The sequence below is a fragment of the Eleutherodactylus coqui genome, chromosome 9 (assembly GCF_035609145.1).
Source record: "Eleutherodactylus coqui strain aEleCoq1 chromosome 9, aEleCoq1.hap1, whole genome shotgun sequence".
Lineage (NCBI taxonomy): Eukaryota > Metazoa > Chordata > Amphibia > Anura > Eleutherodactylidae > Eleutherodactylus > Eleutherodactylus coqui.
Genome location: NC_089845.1, coordinates 148,422,045 through 148,440,374, shown reverse-complemented (window position 1 = coordinate 148,440,374; position 18,330 = coordinate 148,422,045). Strand labels below are relative to the sequence as shown.

At 46.1% G+C, this 18,330-nt stretch overlaps 1 protein-coding gene across 2 annotated transcripts in view; it reads left to right on the top strand.

Moving 5' to 3' along the window:
* The window catches only part of LOC136578500 (paramyosin-like), a 66,945-nt gene extending 51,527 nt beyond the window's left edge, over positions 1–15,418 (top strand). Inside the window, exons 10-11 of one of the 2 annotated variants that reach the window (XM_066578615.1) lie at positions 398–565; positions 15,148–15,418. In XM_066578615.1, the coding sequence (XP_066434712.1) occupies positions 398–565; positions 15,148–15,330 (351 nt within the window). In that variant the 3' untranslated portion in view covers positions 15,331–15,418. Of the gene's footprint in view, positions 1–397; positions 566–959; positions 1,047–15,147 lie in introns of those variants that run through there. The other variant, XM_066578616.1, reaches the window with a different exon arrangement.
* The last annotated feature ends 2,912 nt before the right edge of the window (positions 15,419–18,330 follow it).

Genomic DNA, 18,330 nt, shown 5'->3' with positions numbered 1-18,330 from the left:
AAACATGCAGAAACCATTAAAATTAACAAGCAAAATTGTAGCCACCGCTCCATCCTCATATATGTGATCTATACACATGTGACCACTGCAGCCAATCACTGGCCTCAGCAGTCTCGAGTGGTATACCACCGAGGCCAGTGATTGCCTGCAGCGGTCATGTGTGTATACGGACGCATGACCACTGTAGTTTGTAAACTGATACCGATGGGGAGGACGGGGGTAACGGTGGGGGGCCGGTGATAACGGGGGGGGGGGGGGCGGGTTTGGGCTATGGAGCTGTAGGATATCTTTGTTATTTTTAGCCATTCTCTATCCAATTTTTAAATAGCTTGGGAAACTCATTTCTGCTGCTTTGACCCTTGTGAGTTAAAGCCGGTTGCATGTCTTTGGTTTATAGGTGCTGCAGCTACAAAAAGACAGGAAATCTGTAGAGATGACTGGAAGTTCACTGCACAAGGAGATGACAAATTTACAGAACAAACACTCCAGGGTTGAGCAGGAAAACTCCCTCTTGCGTGTAGAGAAGAGCCATTTGGTTGAGCACATCTCTCAGCTGCATAAACAGGTACAAAGTGCTCGAAGCATGCAAACTTCATCTTCACTGGGCACACAATGGGTAGGGGGGAGTGCTGCTTACTCTGGGACCCATCAAAAAAAGGCTAATAGTATTGATGCCACTCTCCCACTAGGGAACCGCTCGGATTTCTGTTACTGTATGTGGAATATTTTTATCTTCTCTATATCAGATATCTGGAACACTAGAAAAAAACTTCTCTCGTGACATACTTATCATGTTGTGGTTATGGCACGCAGGGATGACTTAAACTTCAGATGTTTTTTATACATAATAGTTCTTCTTTAAAGGCCTTTTACATGAGGTATTAGAACATTTCATAAACAGGAGCTGCATAATAGACTTTTATTAATAGCTATAACAGCTTTTATAGCGTGTTTTATAGGATAATATTGGGATAAGACCTTGCAAGTATTACAGAAGACAGTGTGATGTAGCCATTGACATTTGGCATGCCTGAAGAAGACCCCATTCCCGGGTTGAAAAGCGTTGCATTTTATTTTAAAGGGGTTGTCCCGCGAAAGCAAGTGGGTCTATACACTTCTGTATGGCCATATTAATGCACTTTGTAATGTACATCGTGCATTAATTATGAGCCATACAGAAGTTATTCACTTACCTGTTCCGTTGCTGGCGTCCTCGTCTTCATGGTGCCGTCTAATTTCAGCGTCTAATCGCCCGATTAGACGCGCTTGCGCAGTCCGGTCTTCTCCCTGGTGAATGGGGCCGCTCGTGCCGGAGAGCTGGTCCTCGTAGCTCCGCCCCGTCACGTGTGCCGATTCCAGCCAATCAGGAGGCTGGAATCGGCAATGGAGCGCACAGAGCCCACGGTGCACCATGGGAGAAGACCCGCGGTGCATCGTGGGTGAAGATCCCGGCGGCCATCTTACTAAGGTAAGTAAGAAGTCGCGGGAGCGCGGGGATTCGGGTAAGTACTGGACGTTTTTTTTTTTTTACCCCTGCATCGGGTTTGTCTCGCGCCGAACGGGGGGGGGTGGGGGGGGGGCTATTGGAAAAAAAAAAACCGTTTCGGCGCGGGACAACCCCTTTAATGCCTTTGTTTCAAATAATAAAGAACATTTTTTTTATTTAAAATGGACTTTGCATCACTATCACTGGTGCCATAGGAGTAATGCCTTGATTGGCGGTTCTCATTGTGTCTTTAAAAATAGTAGTGTTAATAGTTTATTTTTGTCAATTGACAAAATGGAAAGTGAATGAACAAAAGAGAAATCAAAATCAAATTGGTATGTGGTGTGTTCACCAATACAATACTAGTCAAGACTGACCAGCCTTACCTAGCAATGGTTCTGTGCCTTTATGGTGAAGTTAGTCATGGTTCTGTGATCCATACACTGTGGTTTCTGATCCTGGTGCCATTTGTATATTCTGGGAACAACTGGTATAACTAATGGGTGATCAAAATATACACTCCATGAAGATGTTCAGGTTTACATATCGCCCTTCCTGCATGAATACAGTTCTAATAAAGATTTAGTGTTGCTCATAGTAGCTAGTAAGATTCTTATTTTTTAAGGAGGGCTTGAAAATCAAGGAATTATTTTCATTATTTAATTCATCTCTACACTGACTCTTTTTGCCGCATTAGACACTGTTGACCACAATCTTCTCCTCAGTATGCTTCGCTCCATCGGCCTAAAGGACACTGCTCTCTCCTGGTTCTCCTCCTACCTATTTGACCTCTCATTCAGCGTCTCCTTTGCTAGCTCTAGCCCCCCTCCTCTTCCCCTTGCTGTTGGGGTCCCCCAGGGCTCGGTCCTCGGCCCCCTCCTTTTCTCCATCTACACAAGCCATCTATTGGACAAGCCATCAGGAGTTTTGGCCTCAATACCACCTCTACACCGACGACATCCAGCTATACACCTCTTCCCGTGACATCTCTGCACCTTTCCTCCAAAACATCACCAACTGTCTGTCCGCTGTCTCAAACACTATGTCCTCTCTCTACCTAAAACTGAATCTCTCAAAAACTGACCCACTTGTGTTTCCGCCCTCCACTAACCGACCTCATCCTGACATCTCCATCTCAGTATGTGGCACCACCATAACTCCCAGACAGCATGCCCGCTGCCTTGGGGTCATATTCGACTCTGATCTCTCCTTTACCCCCTACATCCAATGCCACCTGTACCTCAAGAACATCGCAAGAATCCGCCCTTTTCTCACCGTGGACATGCTAAAAGCGCTGACTGTTGCCTCATCCACTCTCGGCTCAATTACTGCAACTCGTTGCTGATCGGCCTCCCCTGCACCAGACTCTCCCCTCTCCAATCCATCCTGAATGCGGCAGCCAGGCTCATCTTCCTGTCCAGCCGCTACTCGGACGCCTCTGCCCTGTGCCGGTCACTGCTCTGGCTGCCCGTCAAATACAGAATTAAATTTAAACTCATTACCCTCATCCACAAAGCCCTCCACAGCACTGCGCTGCCCTACATTGCCTCCCTCATCTCAATTCACCACCCAGCCCGCGCCCTCCACTCTGCCAACGAAATCAGACTGAGTACCCCTTTAATTCGAACCTCTCATTCCCGCCTCCAAGACTTCTCCAGAGCAGCACCAGTCCTCTGGAACGCACTACCCCAAACTATCCGGGCAATCACCGACACACAAAACTTCAGGCGTGCTCTAAAAATGCACCTTTTCAGGGAGGCATACCATATCCCCTAAACCAAACCCTCTGTACTCCACCTGATAACATGCTCCCTGACCTACCGACTGCAATCCCTGCTAGCCGCCATCATTTGTCCCCTGCAGTCCTACCGATTCAGCCACTATACTGCTTATGTCTGACCATTGTCTATGTGTATAGCATCCCTCACTCTCCACCTCACCATACCGTGCCCATCTCCAGCCCCTTTACCTTCTCTATCACCCCATTATCTGTAGTATGTAAGCTCGTTGGAGCAGGACCCGCACCCCTACTGAATCCGTCAATTGATTACTACATGTAACCGTTGTTTTTGTACTTTTGTTTTTTCTGTAGCCACCTGTAATGTAAGCGCTGCGGAATATGTTGGCGCTATATAAATAAAGATCATTATTATTTTTGATAGAAAAGTTTTTATGCGGTCTAGGGGAGTCCGAATAGATAGCTATCCACTGATTAGGTATTTTGTGTGTGGCCAGTTTGAGTTTCCTCCGGAGATAGCAGCTTATCTCCCTTTCCCTATTGAAATAAACATGCATGCTCAGCAGATCCAAACATGCTTGTTAATGGGAGGAATAGCTGTTAGGGAAGCGATCTCATGTATATGGATGGCTTAAAATAGAAAGCCATAGTAGTAATGACTTACAATGAAGAGACGTCTGCCCCGAGATGATAAAACAGGGAAGTGCAGTCTACGGGAAGGTGAATTGTGCAACCTTAAATATATGGAGATTGTGTCGCACAAGTCTTGGAGGTTATGACACAAGACTCATTATGAAAGCCTTACAAATTGTGTAATGCAAGTAAAGACATACAACATACTGTACAATGATGTTTAATAGGGATTTCTAACAGCCCTGCTGTAGACTCCATGACCCGTAAGAGTCCATTTACACTGAGATCAGCGCTCATTCACCAGGCTTCTACAGAGGCCAATTTAAACCCTATTAGGTGCCGAATAATGTTTATATGATCATTTGTCCCCATAGGGCTATCAATGGTCGGCTGCATATCTCCCTATTTACAAGAGATGTGCAGCCGGGCAACAGGCATTTTTATACTTGCACAACGATTAGCCAACGAATGAGCATTTGCTTGTTCTTTGGCTAGTCCTTCATACTGAAGTTGGGCAAACGAACATTCAGGTCAACATTCTTGCCCAATAATTGGGCCTTGTCAAAAGCCCTTAAGACTTTCAGTACAGCTGGACGTGCAGTGGTGTGCAAAACTCTCATAATCACGTAGTTTGTGTCCATCCAGTGCAGCCTACCATCCTACAAGGTTGATCCAGCAGAAGGCAAAAAGCTCCATGAGATAGAAGCCAGTTTTTGTCATCTCCAGGAAAAAAAAGTCCTGTCCAGTTCCAAATCTGGCAGTCAGAATAACGTTCTGGATCAGCAAACTTTTTGAAGTAATCAGTGCCTATAACCTGTAACATTGTTACACTTAAAACCCTTTTGAACTTTTTTAGCAAGTTCGGCCATCACCACGTCCCCAGGCAGAGGATTCCAGAGTCTCCCTGCTCTTACAGTAAAGAAACCCCTGCTATGTAGGTGTAGAAATCCTCTTGTCTATAGATGTAAAGGATGCTCCTATATAGATAGAGTGTATCACAGAAAGGGAAATATACAAAAACAAACCTCACTGAAAACGGCCATATACTTACCGACACAGGAGGGTGAACATGTGCACCACCTCTACATCCAGGCAGCCATACTGCCAAATGAGGGAGCCAATTACACCTGTGGAGGACACCGATGAGACAGCCACTCGCACAACCTCCTATATAGAGGGGGGGGGGGCTGCTTGGTGTATACTCCTACACAGAGTAGATACAAAGTGGCAGACCATCCTGATACATGTGGTGCACCATGCAAACAAGCAAATCACTGAAAACGACCATATACTCATTGTCAGTAAGTATATGGCCGTTTTCAGTGATCGTATACAGATAGTCCTGCATATAACTGAATCATGGGAGAGATCTCTGCTTTGACCCCTGATATATTTATTCAGAGTTATTAACTCGCCCCTCAGCTTATTTCTTAATTAGATAACCCTAATTTTACTAATCTTACTGTCAGGGCTGTCTCACATGACCGTCTGCGTTCCCTTGGCCACGTGGTAAATTGCATGAACGGCCGTTTTTCCGCGATCACAGCCAGCGTTTTCTTGCCCATTCAAACTGGAGGGAGCGACATTTTTAGTAAAAAAATATGTCGCACCCCAGAAAACCCTCACTCTGCAAAAATCCTCGGGATGCCCTCCGATGCCTCTATAAGGCACCTGTAAGCTTTTCTCAGCGTTGGGCGCTGCTAAAATGCCTCCCCTCCCTTTTTTCCAGCTCCCATAGTTCCAGAAATATCTTTTAGCCACAGTATATATGCCGGCTGTATTTCGGTCACATATGTTCCATTTTTGACAGTCCGACGTATTTATGCGCCGTATATTCACCCGTGTGAACGAATTCAGTGGACGTTAATGCCTCAGATGGTCAGGTATATCGGTCGGCCGTAAAAACGTTGGCATTTGCGTGCCCATGTAAAACCTGGAGTATTTATTTAAGGAGCTTGTAAAAATATCCTATTTTGTCCGTACATTTAGAGTTGAGGTCAGTGAGGTTCAGGAAATCTTTAAGCTGATTGACCTTAAGGCCTCATGCCCACGGCTGGGCATGAAATATCACAGCGGAATCAGACCTGGCGCCCCCCAGAGATCCTATACCCACCTGTCCGGATCTGCCCGGAGTGTCTTGTCTGTCGAGTCAGCGCGTGTGCGCAGTGCAGCACATGGCGTGCCGGTGCTGGGCGGTGATGCCGATTACCGCGATACTTCCACTGTGCTCATAGCGGAAGTATCACAGGACGCACAGCCTCCATTCACTGCAATGGAAGCCGTCCGTGCGATTTTCCACATAAAATAGAACATGCTGCAATTCTCCCCCGCAAGCGGAAAATCGCAATTGATTTCCGCTCGTGGGCAGAGGAGAATCGTTTACCACAGCATGTCTATGGACGGATATTGCTGCGGAATTCGCGGCGGGCGTCTGGCCGTGATTTCCACAGTGATAATCCGTCCGTGAGCATTGGCCTAATTGTTCACCATGAGGGGAACTCACAGGCGTTTAAACGCCTTAACTTGTTTTTTTTAATTCTTTATTTATTGCATAAACAGACTCATTTACAGTCACTTTGTGGATATCGATATCCCGATTATGTCAGGCTGCATATCAATTTCAACAACTGAAAATTTATAAACTTTTTCAAAATATGTCAAATCTAAAATAAACTAATTTAGAACACGTGAAACCAGGCTAATGGTCTTCTTGGGTGATCATCTGTAAGGTCTTCATGTAGGAACAGTTGGGTTGTTTTGTATTGAGCCGGGTTAACTGGTTTAACTAATAGACTTACGGGACACATAGGGGTTAGACGCTTGGGGTGTGTACATGGGGGGGGGGGGGAAGGGAGGAGAAGGAGAAAAAAAAAGTAGTAAAATAAAGTTGTAGTGGGAGGGGGCAGGGGGACGGGATGTGCTGGTGGTCTTGTAGTTAGTTCAGGTAGGTTGGGGACTGAGTAGCGAACGGCATTCTTCTGTGTCTTGGAACTCTATCCAGTGGTACCATGTTTTCCTAAACGTTTCCTGTGTGCCCATAAGTGTTGCGGAAAGGTCCTCTATCTCCATAATCCATCCTACTTTGTTAAACCACATCGCCATTGTAGGCGAGGTTGGTTTTCTCCAGAGCTTGGCAATGCATGATCTCGCCGCGCCTACCAGGAAGCACACTATCGATTTTTTTATTTATTTTTTTAATAGATCGTTAGTAGAGATGAGCGAACGTACTCGGTAAGGGCGATTTCGCAATCGAGCACCGCGATTTTCGAGTACTTCACTACTCGGGTGAAAAGTACTCGGGTGCGCTGTGGGTGAGCGGGGGGTTGCAGCGGGGAGTGGGAGGAAGAGGGAGAGAGAGAGGGCTCCCCCCTGTTCCCCGCTGCTACCCCCCACTCCTCTCTGCAACCCCCCGCCCCACAGCGCACCCAAGTACTTTTCACCCGAGTAGTGAAGTACTCGAAAATCGCGGTGCTCGATTACTTACCGAGTACGTTCGCTCATCTCTAATCGTTAGTGGTATCTCGCAATGGTGTAGCAGGATAAACGCCTTAACTTCTGTGTAGAATAGGTGTTGGGTAGTGAACCAAACCTGTAGAACACAAAATCGGGTTGAACTTTACTAAAAGTTTGTTTCGGTTGAAGCAGGTGTTTACAAAAAGCCCTGAAACTAGTATTGAGTCTAAGAGCATGGTGGTGCTGGTGGTGGAGGAGGACATAGAAGAAGGAACAAGAGGAAGGAACAGGAAGTGGAAGAAGAAAGAAGAAGCATGGTGGCTCTGTAGTTAGCACTGTTACCTTGCAGTGCTGGAGTCCTAGGTTCGAAAATGACCAAGGACAACATCTGAATGGGGTTTATATGTTGTCTGTGTTTTTTTTTTTTTTTTTTTTGCTCTTCTCCTCCAGAAAGGGAGGGAGTATGGTGGCTCAGTTGTTAGCACTGTTGTCTTGCAGTGTTTTAGGTTCAAATCTGAGCTAAGACAACATCTGCATGGAGTTTTCCAACTTGGTTCAAATCTTGCCAAAAACAACATCTACATGGACTTGGAAAACTCCAAACCTAGGTTCAAATGTCAACATGGAGTTTTCCAATTCCATGAAGATGTTGTCCTCGGCCAGATTTGAACCTAGGTGGAAAACTCCATGCGGATGTTGTCTTTGCTTAGGACCCCGATGCTGCAAGGCAACAATGCTAACCATTGAGATACATCCTTACCACCACGATCCTTTCATCAAAACCACCTCACTTCTAGTCTTGGCAAACTATGGAGAGTTTCAACATGTGAATCCTAGGCCGGGCTTCCTGGAATCGCGGCTGAATGGAGCTTTTGCCGCATATTAGTATTATTAATATGGGATGAAACAGGAGAATTGAGCTGAGACAAGGAATCAACGGCAGGAAATAAACTCTATATTATGCAAATAATCTATATACTGTTTTGTCCTCCAGGTTTTCAGTGAGTCTTCGTTCGTTAGCCGGTACTTGGACCCGTCCATGGATATACAGCAATCTGTTATTACGGTGTTGTGTGGTTGCCCTGGTAGCTGTCAGTATAGACAGTATAGGATCTATACTGGGGTAACAGATGTCCGTGCAGTGCCTCGGGGCCTAAGCAGATATTGCATAGGAAGTGTGTGGTCTGTAAACCTGAATTTCTTGTTTCCTCTTCAGATTATTCATGGGCAGCTGGTGAACAGGGCAGGTGGGGGAGGACGCTCACCCGCAAACTCTGGAGGTTACTCTCCCCCCATTGTACTCTCTCTGTTTTAGTCATCCCTTTAGTGTTTTCTTACTGAGTAACTTTTTTTTTTTTCACTTAAGCCGGAAATTGTACGCACTTGATATGAACCATCTTACGGAATATTTCAGGGGTCTTTATAGCGTTTCCTCCATTTTTTTGAAGCTGACACTTTTACAGTTTACATACCTAACGATTCTCCACTTATACATAATATCGAATGTTGCAGATACATGTAATGATCTTTACCAATAGCTTCTGTAATGACCAGCCCCACACTATGTCAGGCGCCATGTAAATAAGAAGGAATCTAATAATTAGCAAGGACTCGGACGTAGTAGAATTAGTCGTCCTAGCTATGACTGCTGCTGCCCTTCCTGATTGATTCAGGTCTAGTCCCAATTATTACACAGCTAGCAGCGTACGACAGATGGACGTGGCACAGAGGATTACTGCACTAATGTCTTTAGAAGGGGCCGGCAGCGAGGACATGAATGGCTTCTTTCAGCCCTGACTATGTAACTTGCCTAGAAAAAGTATATTTAAGAGATATTCCAGCTCCTCCGTAGGATAGTTGCCTGTCACATAAGGTCTGCTTTAGCTGAAGTCCTTATTTTCCTGTCTGGACGCTTGGCCACATTTACATTGATTAGTTCACTAATTAAATGTTCCTAACTACATATGAGCTGCTATGATTTGTCACCAGTCCGTGCTAACAAGGGGCATAGTCACATGACACTAATTAGGCCTCATTCACACAGGCGATGCGTTTTTACACCGGCCCGAAAATCGGATCCATGTAGAATAGCTGCGATTGAGCTTCGAGATTTATTAGCGGCTTCTTGTCCATTCACACGGGCGTATTGCGTGAAAAATACACTGCAGCATGGAATTTCGGTGGTCGGCAGAAATCCTCGGAATGACTTGGAATTAAATAGCAGCAGCCGTCTTCTTTTCAGAGTGCCGGACGCAGGTAAACTCCCTATCGCTCCCTTTTTTTCAACTCTTATAGGAGTGTATGGGAGCTCTAGCGGTTTTCATCAAAAGATTGCTCAGGACTAGAGATGAGCGAGCACGCTCGGATACAGCAGTTACTCGAGCGAGCATCGCTCTTCTCGAGTAACTGCTTACTGGTCCGAGTGTGCTCGGGAGGAGAGTGAGAGATCTGCCCAAAAAAGATGCTTCCAGCCATTGAAATGGTCAATTATTCGAAGGAGTACAATATCTGCTCTTACATTGCGCAAATGTGCAGGAAAATAAGAGCATGCTGCATATTTTTTTGCACAACTGAAATGCAAAATACGCGCATGTGACCGAATTCCTTGAAATCAGTGGGTTCTATTCTCTGTGTATTGCGTGCAGACGTTTTTTGTGCACAAATACGCTTGTGTGCGACCGGCCTAACATGGACTATCGGTCTAGGAGAAAGATCACTTAGTGAATCAACCTATTCAAATAATTGGTTTCTTTTCTCATGCAAGTTCTGTCGATCTGAGGGCTTAAACGGATGGGCGGGATTTACTCCCATTATGCAACTGCGATAATCACGGCCGCAAAATGGGACGAAACAAAACTAGTTTTCACTAGTGGTATTCTCGCTCGTCAATACTGCGTGCGATAAAAATGGGGTAGGACCTCTCTTTCCGCTTTTTTTTTTTTCAAATTCACACGCTATAGCGCGGAGTTTGAATCATCCGAAACAAAAAAGAACAAAAACCCAGCCAAGGACACTGCGGACCTGTCCGTGTCTCCTGCGGACCTGTCCGTGTCTCCTGCGGACCTGTCCGTGCCTTCTGCGGACCTGTCCGTGCCTTCTGCGGACCTGTCCGTGCCTTCTGCGGACCTGTCCTTGCCTTCTGCGGACCTGTCCGTGCCTCCTGCGGACCTGTCCGTGCCTCCTGCGGACCTGTCCGTGCCTCCTGCGGACCTGTCCGTGCCTCCTGCGGACCTGTCCGTGCCTCCTGCGGACCTGTCCGTGCCTTCTGCGGACCTGTCCGTGCCTCCTGCGGACCTGTCCGTGCCTCCTGCGGACCTGTCCGTGCCTCCTGCGGATCTGACCGGGTCTCCTGCGGACCTGTTCGTGCCTTCTGCGGACCTGTCCGTGCCTTCTGCGGACCTGTCCGTGCCTTCTGCGGACCTGTCCTTGCCTTCTGCGGACCTGTCCGTGCCTCCTGCGGACCTGTCCGTGCCTCCTGCGGACCTGTCCGTGCCTTCTGCGGACCTGTCCGTGCCTTCTGCGGACCTGTCCGTGCCTCCTGCGGACCTGTCCGTGCCTCCTGCGGACCTGTCCGTGCCTTCTGCGGACCTGTCCGTGTCTCCTGCGGACCTGTCCGTGCCTCCTGCGGACCTGTCCGTGCCTCCTGCGGACCTGTCCGTGTCTCCTGCGGACCTATCCGTGCCTTCTGCGGACCTGTCCGTGCCTTCTGCGGACCTGTCCGTGCCTTCTTTTTTCGAGTCTGCAGATGTGTTTGGAAGTGCTTGCCGACCTGCGTGCGCAGTACTTTTTTTTAAACTCCTGCTTTCTTGCGGAATCCATGGCCAATTCTCAATTCAATTGCAGACAGGCCGTGGATCATTGACTTCAATGGAAGCCGTCCGTGCGGAATCCGCACTAAATGGAGCATGCTGAGATTTTGTTTTCTGGGTCAAAAGGTCCACAAAACAAATCCACATGCTTTAATTCCAGTGCCCATGTTTCCCTATGCACGGCTTGATTTGTGGATCTTGATTCTGCAAATCATATCCACCCGTGGACATTGTGCCTTGAGGGAATCTGAATTATCCTGTAATTCACCTCTTGACTCATCACAAGCTGACATTTTAGCTTTGTTTCCCCAATGCTTTATACTGCAGCTCTCCTTAAATATCCGCTTGCAGTGGATATTTTTGAACATGTGAAATAACAGGAGGTAGGTGCTTACCGTCTACTATCCTTTCTTCATACAACATTTTTAGGCAGTTTACACATCACATGGCCTCTTTAAATGCTGAAAGCAGTACGCTTATCTAATGTGACTGGCTTTAGGGGGACAGTCCGATGCTACCCAGACAGTGCAGGCTGCATTCATTGGATTTAGACAGAGAAAAGAAACAAAAGCCAGGCAGAGTGCCTCATAGGACAGCACATACCGACCGTATGATAATGGAATCGTCCTCACCTGTTTTGGATGTGTGCAGGACCCAACAACTAGTCGTGCATGTGATATAGTCCCTTAGGGTCTAGTTGGCTCCAACTGGCACTCAACATTAGAAGACAGAAAAAGTTGAAAGACTTTCTTCTTGTAGGGATGTCGGCAGGGGCGTAACTATGGAGGATGCAGGGGATGCGGTTGCACCCGGGCCCAGGAGCCTTGGGGGGCCCATAAGGCCTCTCTTCTCCATATAGGGAGCCCAGTACTATGAATAAAGCATTATAGTTGGGGGCCCTGTTACAGGTTTTGCATTGAGGCCCAGGAGCTTCAAGTTACGCCTCTGGATGACGGGCAACTTTAGAAGTACTGAAGAGTGTATGCCCCCAGTTAGCTCCCTCTGTACCTCTTTTTCAGATGGGTCTCCCATTGCAGCCTCCTTCCTGCATTCTTATATTACATAGATACCAAAGCTTGGTAAGGATAGGCTAGAATGTAAAAACTATTGGCCAATTGCTCTCCTTAACTCCGACTTGAAAATGTTCACAAAGACATGGGGACTATGGCTGAACTATTGGTTGTCTTCTCTTATCCACAAGGCTCAAGTAGGCTTTGTCCCCTGTAGACCGGGCGGGGATAATACATGGAGGGTGACTGACTTGATAGATATAATAGATAGGATGAGCCTGCGCTTCTACTGAGTCTAGACGCTCAGAAGGTGTTTGATCGCCTAGGCTGGCCATTTATGTTTAGAACTCTACAGCTCTATGGATTCAATACCCATTCCTCACGCCTATTAAAGGGCTATATTCTCTCATCAGCAACTGCTAAATTACCTTGTACTATTTTGTGGCAGATCTAGATTTATAAAGGAACACGACAAGGATGCCCTTTGACCCCTCTTCTTTTTGTCTTTTGTATTGAGTCTTTAGCAGCTGCTCATTGATTTCAGTGGAACGCCAGCCTGTAGTTACAAGCACTGGCCACTACACAGAGGTTGGAGTAGCAGCTTCTGCTTCGACATCTGTGTATAGCGGCGCTGACCCCATGTACACACTCAGCTGATCGGCCAGGTTCCAGAGTGACGGACCCAGCCGATCAACTATTGATCACCTATCCTGAGGATAGGTCATCAATAGTATTTGTACCTAGAAAACCCCTTCAGCCCGGCCATTCCATCTAAATGTTGGCCATGTGGAGAAACTGAAGGCACGCTCTTCCACATATATTGGGATTGTCCTATGGCTAGACTGCTTTTTTCGTCAAGTCTAAAAGGCTGCTTTACTCAATTGTTTTTCCCTTTCCAACATGGTAGGTCCCTGAATATTCGCGGGGCGGCGGAGGGGAGCAGGGTGGAGAGTGAGAGAGATCTCTCTCTCCCTATCCCCTCCGCAACCCCCTGCTCACCCCCGCGGCTGCCCCCCCCCCTCCCCCCCGAATCTTCAGGGACGACCCAGCAGGTACTCGAAAAAGGCGATGCTCTCTCAAGTAAATCGCCTTAATGAGTATGCCTTCATCTCTAGTTAGAAACTTAGAGTACATGACTAGAAGTTTTTTTTCAACTTTTTAGCTTACTTTTAAAAATGTATCTTTCAATTAAAAAGCGAAGTACTGAAGAGTAGAATTTTATTGGTCTCAGATACCGATACCAATAAGATTGCACCTTCGATGTAGAAGGATGTGACCATTGCACATCTTTCTCTCCATTGAGGTAACATCCTTGTATGTTGGAGCCAGCTAGCATGTTAGGGGGTTTGCACATCGGATTCTTCACTCCCGTTTGGCATGTGCATTGGAAAAAAACTCCTGTATATACCTCTGACAGAAGACTGTGACTTATCCGATGGTATAGGCATACAGTCCACCATAGACTTTCATTATTTAAACGTGTTTTTTTGCATGACGCCCCTGCATAGAAAAGGGTATGCAGAAATAACAAGGGTATATTGACATAAACTGCACTGAGGGAGGCCAAAAGAACACTCTATGTGAACTGAGCCCTATGGACACACTTAGCATATACATGAGAGCTATTCCTAGCATACACGTCAAGCATAGGTCCATACCATGATGTAAAAAGGCCCTAAATGGGGAGTTGGGAAGGATAGATCTTAGTTGTACACCCCAAAGTCTGTGAGCATAAAGCCCCATTTACACGGGACGATTATTGCTCAGATTCGCTCAAACGATGTCTTTTGAGCCTATAATCCTTGCGTGTAAATGCTACCATCGTTTGCTTTTCGTACGAACGATGATTTTTAGTTGAGTTTAAAATCCATCGTTCGGCCAGGCAGCTGATGGCAGCGATCACACGTTGTGATTGTCCACGGGAAGCGCTGATAGCATTGTATTCAACTGTAGTCCCACAGCAAAACAAAGGGGCTGTATGCAGATAACAAACCACCTGCTGTTTTCTGCATAGAGCAAAGAAAGGCTCATTTACATACAAATTAATATAATAAGCTGCTAATGGGTGAGTCAATGATAACCAGTGAATATATATATATATATATATGACACTGTAAATGTAAAGACTTGGATATTAGTATGTAGTATCCTGCACGAGCAGTGTGATTGCGAGTATGTTGCAAGTAACAAAAAGACTGTGTTAATATGAAAAGTCTGCTGCATAGCAAAGATGAAGAATACTTGTTCCCATCGAAGCTGGCAAGCCGAAACACTGTTGCAAATGTTCTGAAGTCGGTGTTCTCTGATATTACAGATTACATTGCCTAAGAGTTCGAGACTGTGTTGCAATGTTTTGTAACCGTGAACCAAGCTAAATTACCTGTACCTTTTAGGACGATCTCACACAATGGGAGTCCACAAGATATACAGTAGGTGGAAAAAAATTTGGAAACACCGTACTAAATGCATGCCTTGAGTTACATGGGATTATAATTCATATTTCAATAAGACATGTAGAGACCGGTAATATGACACATATGCTACCAGGCAGAAAAGCAACAAGGTTCCATTGGTCAGGGGTTTGAGCCACTCAGCTGCTGTTACCAGCTGCTCCCAAAACCACCCAGAGCAGGGCAAGAGGTGAAGTCAACACAAATTTGGCGGTAAAGCTCTCAGCCAAACAAGAATCAAAAGGGCAGCTCAGTGCTAATGATTAAAATCCCATACATTTCGTATGGTGTTTCCATATTTTTGTCCACCCCTGTATATCCCATGATCAATCGAGCGTGGACTTTTCTGTTAATTTACTGGTGACTAACGGCATAGTAAACGATCATGTGTTTTATGTTTGTGACTGAGTTAACATTTTTAGATCACAAGTAACCCATCTGTGTGCATTATCCACCCCACCGCCAGACCCCCAGAATTCATTAGTAAACTTCCTTCCCCGCATTGCGCGGCCATTGAACACACCAGTAGTTCTTTGAACCAGAAAACAAATGTTTTCATTCTTTTCAGATCGCAGAGAAGAATGCTGAAATCCGGCGCATGCAGGGTCATGTGGACAGCTTGTGCTCCGATATGGATAGCCTGAAGCTCCGCAGAGATCTGGATGACTCTTCTGACAAAGAGGCCTGGCAGCAGCTCTCCAACATAAGTCACAGTGTAGAGAAACTTGCGGCAGGGATGAGCTTACATTAGTCACTCCAGTGCACCCTTTAAATGTACCCTTCTATTCTCAGCGGTGATTGCGGATTATAGTATATATAGTAAATGAACATATGTCTTACATGTTGTCTTCTCTCATTCGACCCAGATGGTATTGGCCTTTTCAGCAGATTATACATATGTGCCGTATCAGATGGCATTTGTGCCAGAAAGTGCGCACATTGTAGATTACGTTTCCATCCATAAAGGAGAAGTGGAGAGACACTCTATAGGCCATTGTTACCATGCCCTGGTGTTGGCTCTCCCTTCTATGATTTAAGGGGGTTTCCACTATAGATTTTTAGGATACATTCACTAAATATGCCATCAAAGCTAGACCGAGGGCATCCTGCCGCTGTGTCCATTCACTGCAAGCACTTTATGGGAAAGTGATCAAGCATGCATGCATTGTATGTTCACTCGGCACCCCGTTCTTGAAATCCTAGGGATCTGAACTGTGAGACTCCCATTTATCAAAGCTTTAGGGCGCGCTGCAAAATCCGCCTTAAAATTTGCTGCGGATCCACTGCAGATTTCACCCTTACAAGTTAAGAGGTGAAATCTGCTGTCAGGGGTGTAGCTAAAGGCTCATGGGCCCGAGTGCAAAAGTTTATCTTGGGGCCCCCCAACTTCTCTTAACCACTTAACGCAGAGGCGTAACTTGAAGCTTCTGGGCACCAATGCAAAACCTGTAACAGGGCCCCCAACTATAACGCTTTATTCATAGTACTGGGTTCCCTGTTTGGAGAAGAGAGGCCTTATGGGCCCCCTAAGGCTCCTGGGCCCAGGTGCAACTGCATTCCCTATGCTAGTTCTGCTGTGGATCTGCACCAAAATCCACAATGGAAAATCTGCAACATGTGAACGCACTCTTACAGCATATTTAGCTCATACTATAAGGGTGCAGATCCTTGACAAAATCCTTGTCAAAACTTGCACCATTGATCTGCAGCAGACTTCCTCCCCCCCTCCCCCCCCTTCAGTTGAAGGTGTGAAATGTTCTGCAGATCCTTGTCAAAATCCGCATCAAATGGTCCTGATTTGGATTTTAGTACAGACTTTTCCTCAGCCAAGAATCCACACTAAATCCGCTATGTGTGAACGCACCCTAAAAGTCTGCAGGGCCGCTTTACAATCTGTATGACAGATCACTATAAGGCCTCATGCACACTGGCGTATTTTCTGTCTGTGTTACACCTTACTCACACAATTGTTTTTATGCGGCTAATTTAGCTGTGATTAAACGAATCTTTGGTTTCCAATGTATTCATTCAGCGGCATAACAACCGAAAACGGTGACCGATTTTTTTTTTTTTTTTATATGCAGCCAGAAGAGATAGGTCTTGCCCTATCTTTTGCCAAGACATGCTGGAGGCTCCCATAGACTTCTATGGGGGCTGAAAAAAGGAAAGGGGAGGGAGTTACCCTGCATACAACGCTACGAAAAGATCACAGCTGCCTCTATTTAACTATTAGGAGTCATTCCAAGAATTTATGCCAAGCGAGGGATTTTCGCGCCGCAGCGTATATTTTCGCTGATGCACCACAGCCGCCTGTGTGAATGGATAAGAAAACGCTAATTTGGATCGGGACTTGATCATGGCTTTTCCGTTTCACTCGTTTTTCACCCACAATGTGGCCGGTGAGAAAACGCATTGCGTGTGAAGGAGGCCTTATGTCCATATTTTTTAAGGATGTAATACGGACCGCGCACAACACCATTCATTTGCGTTGGTGTATTCAGACTTGTGTTTTTGTACTAAAATCGCCCATAAAAGTCTATGGAGTCTTGTAAAAACCGAGCAAAACCGGAGTTGCATATATTTTCATTGTGTTTTTTAGGCATGTTGCCAGTACTTAGTGGGATAGAAATGCCGTCATATCTTCCCTTTTTTGTGCATGAAAAACACAGTGAATAGGGAGGGATGCAACGTGGATGTAAAACGCACGCATTCGCACCAAAAATGTACATACACACAGTGACCAAAACTGCATATGCCAGCGTGAGTAAAGGCTGGTTTACACGGGCCGATGATCGCTCAAATGACAGTCTGACTGACAGCTTTGACGATCATTTTGCAAAAAAAAGCAATACTCCCCTCCCAGCCTGTGTCTCCGGCACAATGGTCTCCCTGGCGGTGCGGCAAGCTGCTTGAAAATTCTCCCTGCTTTCATCGATCACAGCCGGTGCTCGATCATTCGATCATTCACAGCCACTCAGTGGATGACATCACTGAATGGCTGTGATTGGTTTATCGAGCGCCTGCTGTGATTGGCTGGGGCTCGATCCGATCACAGCGCTTACTTACACAGCGCTGATGGCGGGGGAATTCAAAGCTGAGCAGGGAGATGACAGCGGGGAGAATTCCCAAGCAGCTTGCCTGCTGGGAAAACCATTGCCCCGGGGACACAGACACCACCTGGGAGGTGAGTATTGCATTTCTTCTTTACCTAGTATATACTTGGGTATAGCTAAGCTTATACTCGAGTCAATAAGTTTTACCAGTTTTTTGTGGTAAAACTTATTGACTCGGCTTATACTCGGGTCGGTTATACTCGAGTATATACGGTAGCTACTCAGCTATTTAAATACCAATTAGGTATGCAAGTGAAGCCTTCCTGAAGGCAGTTAATAGCCCGAGGCTATTATCTGCGCTCAGATCCTTTGTTCTCCACGGGAAACAATGCTATCAGCACTCCCCGTGGAGAACTGCTGATAGAAGTGAGGGACGATTTTTATGTTGGACTGAATTTAACGCACATTTACACGCACCGAGTATCGCTAAAACGATTGCTGATTACCAATTTTTTAGCGATAATCGGCTGCTGTGAATGGGCCTTAAGGCCCTTATGCTGCACTGTGGATTTATCTGACATTTACCTGCTCCATTGTTTGATAAATAAGACTCTTAATAATAATAGTTGGAAATCACATGGAATTCTGTTATCATTTGGTCATTATCTGATTTTCAGCATTGACTCTGTTTGCTGCTA